The sequence below is a fragment of the Tupaia chinensis genome, unplaced genomic scaffold (genome assembly GCF_000334495.1).
Source record: "Tupaia chinensis unplaced genomic scaffold, TupChi_1.0 Scaffold144472_1, whole genome shotgun sequence".
NCBI lineage: Eukaryota > Metazoa > Chordata > Mammalia > Scandentia > Tupaiidae > Tupaia > Tupaia belangeri.
Genome location: NW_006204331.1, coordinates 577,610 through 581,710, shown reverse-complemented (window position 1 = coordinate 581,710; position 4,101 = coordinate 577,610). Strand labels below are relative to the sequence as shown.

Genomic DNA, 4,101 nt, shown 5'->3' with positions numbered 1-4,101 from the left:
TGTCTTTTTGTTGAGCCCCCCGTTTATTCCGGCTGCCATAGCCAACAGCACAGGTGACCTGCGTGCCCTGGGTGTGCCCGGGGTGGCACGTCCCCCAGCTGGAGGGATGGCAGGGTCCCCTATGGTGGCAGGCACCGTCTCCGAGCTGTGAGAGCAGCCATGGTGGCTGGGTCCGGTCGTCAGGGAGTCTGCCAAGGAAGGGGCCTGGTTATGCTCCCCTCAGCCCGCGTTGCGTGGCACGGTCCCTGTCATGCAAAGGGCTTGGACGTCCAGGATCCCCCGAGGAATGCGAAGGCCACCGGGCCGCCAGGGTCTCTAAGCACTGTTCCAAGCCGCCAGGTTCCCACGAGCCCAGTATTGCTGGTGGCTAAAGGCCCGGGGGCCGGTCGGGCAGCGATGGGCGTGTTGGACTGATACGGGCGGGCGGGCTCAGAGCCCACAGGAAAAATGACAGAGAAACCGTCCGTTGATTTAAAAGTGGAAAGAGAACGGAAGCAGCTGCCTGCCCTGCGTGGACTGGAAGTGGCCCCTTCCGGAGCTCTCTCCGGCACACGCTACCTTTTGGACTGTGGTCAGTTCTGACTAAATGAACGTGTAAGCGGGAGTGCCGTGGCTGAGGCGTGGCCCCCTTCGGAATCGCTGCCCTCTGGGACTACCCCCTGGGTCCTGTGGCACCCTTCCCTTGGAGGGACTGGGGGCTCTCTGATGGGTGGGCTACTGTGCCTTCCCGCCTTCGAGCGTGGCCCTGGCCTGGGGAGTGTGTGACTGGGTGTCAGGCCTGAAGGGTGGGGGTGGGGGCCACTGGACCCACGTGGCCCTGCCAAGCTCTGACATTTTTGTTGCTTCTGTTTGAAGGAAGGAGCCGCAGCCAGAACCGTCCCCAAGGTCAGTGTCCCCCGCCTGTGGCTGCCCGGGTGTGTGCTGTGGCCGTCGGGCCTGTCCCTGTGCGTGCACGTGGCCGTGTGGAGAGCGTGCCGGTGTCTGTCCTGTCTGCACCCAGGGCTCTCTGGCCGTGTTAGTGCCTTTGCTGTGACGTGCCCTCTCCTGCCTTTCTCCTGACTTGTATCCACGGATGGGGGAGGGGCTTTGGGGGGCTCCCCATCTCACCCCCCAGGCCAGCTCCCAGCTCCCCCAGGGCAGGCATCCCAGACAGGGGTTTCCTGCCACTGCAGGGGTGTGGGCATGGGCAGGGGGAGGCTGGGTGGGAGGGATTCAAGGTCCCCTTGTCCTCTTGGGGAGGGCCCTCTCTTCCCACCTCATGCCCACCCCATTTGCAGGCAGAGGTCAGGGCGGGCCTCGGGGCTATCCCTGGCCCCTGCTGGTCCCTGGTTCTGGGTCAGGCAGGTCAGAACCGGCTCACACATGGGTCCGGCTCCCGGGGAGCGGGTGTGGCTGTATGTGCTCCTAGTGTTGGAATCTAGGTCGTCTCCCAGGGTCGCGCTCCCCAACCCCTATGCACTGTGTTACTGGGCCCGAGCATCTCCAAGGGCCGTCACGCCTGCAGATGGAGGTCCCAGGTGGACGCTGGCCTCCCCAATGCCCTCCTGGCCAGGGAGCGACTCGGCTGACCAGGGGCCACGTGGGGGCACATAGAACTGGACTGAGCAGGCCTCACCCCAAGGCTCCCCGAAGGTGACAATGCTGTGTCTCGAGCCGAAAAGACTGTCGAGCGTTTGCTTGAACCACTGAGCACTGAGCAGAGACAGGTCCCCCAGGGTGCAGGCGCTAATGAGGGCAGCTGGCAGTGCCGCCATGGCAGCCTCCTCACCGCCGGCTTGAGCACCTCAGGGGCGGGTTGCCCACTGGCCCCTGCCGTCACCCTGGATATGTGGCCAGACCCTGGCTGCCTGGCTGGCCTTGAGGCATGCTGTTGGCTAGAGAGCGGGCACGCCCCTGCGGTGGACGCCTGGGCTGGGGCCCAGGGCCGACCCTGTGCTTGGCCCGGTGGGCGAGGCGGCCTGACTTGGAGGGGCCCCTGGCCCCCCCGGCAGGGCAGTACCTGTCTCAGCCCTCTCTCTCTCTCTCTCTCCCTCCCGCCCTCCCCCCATCTGGAAAATCTTGCTGCCCCAAGCGCTTTACTCACTGTCACTGCCCTTCTGGTGCCCCTTTCGGTCCGCTCTGTCTCTCGGGATGAGGTGCTGCCCTGAGAGCAGGACTCGAGGTGAGGACTCCGGGCCTCCGGGCTTCTGGTACGTTCCATGGCTCGCTCCCTGCCCCGGCTCCCGCGTGTCTGGTGGTCCCTGCCTGCCTGCGCGTCCCCACGCCCTCCCCAAGGCCAGTGCCCGCCCGCTCCGCCCTCCTCCTGGGACGCCCGTGCCGAGGGACCTGGAAGGCCCGAAACTCTCACACAAACACGGGGCTCCCCAAGGGTCTGAGGTGCCCGGCGTGACCAGGGTGCTGGGGAGCAAGGGTGTTTCCGTCAGGAAGACTGCCTACCCTCCCCATGCATGCCTGGCAGCCAGACAATGAAGTGACGTCTGTCACCTGGCAGCCACGACCCCATCAGGCCCAGATCGGGCAGTGCGGGAGACGGTCCTGCCACCCGTGAGGTGCGGTGCGACGGGTTGTTGCCTTTTTAAAGGGTAAGGGGGCTTGGCTCCCCAGACCCCTGCTGGCCCTGGGGCTCGGCCGGCCGGTGGGAGCAGTGGCCCTGCCTCTGCCTGCCCTGGGCAGGTGTGCAGCACTGGCACCGGGACCCTCACTCAGTGCTGAGAGACCCCTCGGCCCTGGCTCAGGGCTTGGCACAGCGGTGGGGCCTGGCCCCCGTAGGACCCCCGTGGTGGCCGCAGCAGGCGAGGTGCCTGCACTGGCCCGGTGTGTCTCGTGGCCGCTGTGGCTGCCCTGCCCTCACTGCTGCCTGCCACGTGCCTGGAGACCCTCCGGCTCAGTCCTCCTGTGCTCGGTCTCCCCCCTGCAGGTGGAGGTGCCAGTGTGCTTGGTCATGTCTGGTCTTGAGTGTCCGTGGGCCTCTCTCCCCTACCATCTCGGGCCAGGATCCCTGGGTTGGCCTGCCTGCCCCCGCCTGGGCCCGCTGGCTCTTCTCAGACCACCCTTGGCTGATGGGTGAGGAACCAGCCCAGTGCCAGACACAAGTCCTAGGGTGTGGGTGCTTTGCACCTCCCCGGCTGTGGGGTCGTGGGCACCTCACAGAGCTGCAGGGCCGTGGGTGGCGGCAGTGGCCATTGGCAGCCCCCGTCTGGCTCTTGGCTCTGAGGCCGCCCCAGCTCTGAGGAGCATTAAAGCCAGCAGGCTCTCCCCTGAGCCCCAAGGCAGGGCGAGTGTGGCCAGGGCCAGCTGAGACGCCCGGCTCCCATGGCAGAGCTGGGACCTCAGAGGGGGCTTTCCACTGTCCTGCTCCCCACAGGGACTCCCTGGAGCCCTGGCAGGGCCTGTTTGCCGAGGACTCTCAGATCAGGACAGGCATCCGGTGCTGTGGCCTGGGGAGGGGGCCTCGGCAGAGAACGACTGCCCAGGGGCCTCTGTGAGTAGCCAGAGCTGTGGGGTCCCACTGGCAGGGTGAGCCGAGCCCAGTGCAGCCTTAGGTGTGCTGGGACTGCATGGGGCCCTCTTGGGACCTTCCTCGGGGCTCTGGGGTGGACCGGGGCTTTGGCCCGTGCCGGACAGCAGCACAAGAGGTTCCTTGGGAGGAATTTCAACTGCCCGTTTGCCGGGGCTCGCCAGGCGTCCTTCTGGCGGGACAGTCTTGCCGGCCCAAGCAGCGGGCGTGGGTTTATTTAGACGTGGAAGGAAGACCGCAGCGTCTGCGGGCTGGGCTGGCACACGGCAGGGCTCCTCGGCGCACAGTTTGAAAGCCCAGCTCAGGAAGCCGCTGCTAGGGGAAGGGCCCGAGGAAAACACAGGGTTTCTGTCCTTGGGGCCCGCTGTTTCTGTTCTTGGCTTTCAACCCCTCGTTCTAACGCTGAGCTGGAGCGCGAGGTGCTGGACGTGCTTGGGAGAGTGGTCACTGCGCCGCTGTGAGGGCCTCTGCCCCGTGGGCGTGCCAGACCTGAGGCCCCGGTCCGGCAAAGTCCTCCACCCAGGGGCTCGCTCCCCTCTCCTCGGCTTCCTCCCACCAAGAAGCAGCCGCCCCCCATACGCTGA

At 66.5% G+C, this 4,101-nt stretch overlaps 1 protein-coding gene across 1 annotated transcript in view; it reads left to right on the top strand.

The window, feature by feature from the left end:
* KCNQ2 (potassium voltage-gated channel subfamily Q member 2) overlaps positions 1 to 4,101 on the top strand; it is a gene marked incomplete at its 5' end in the record, with an annotated part of 52,517 nt that overhangs the window by 31,983 nt on the left and 16,433 nt on the right. The window contains 1 exon segment of the mRNA XM_027767722.1: positions 856 to 885. Within this exon segment, the coding sequence (XP_027623523.1) occupies positions 856 to 885 (30 nt within the window).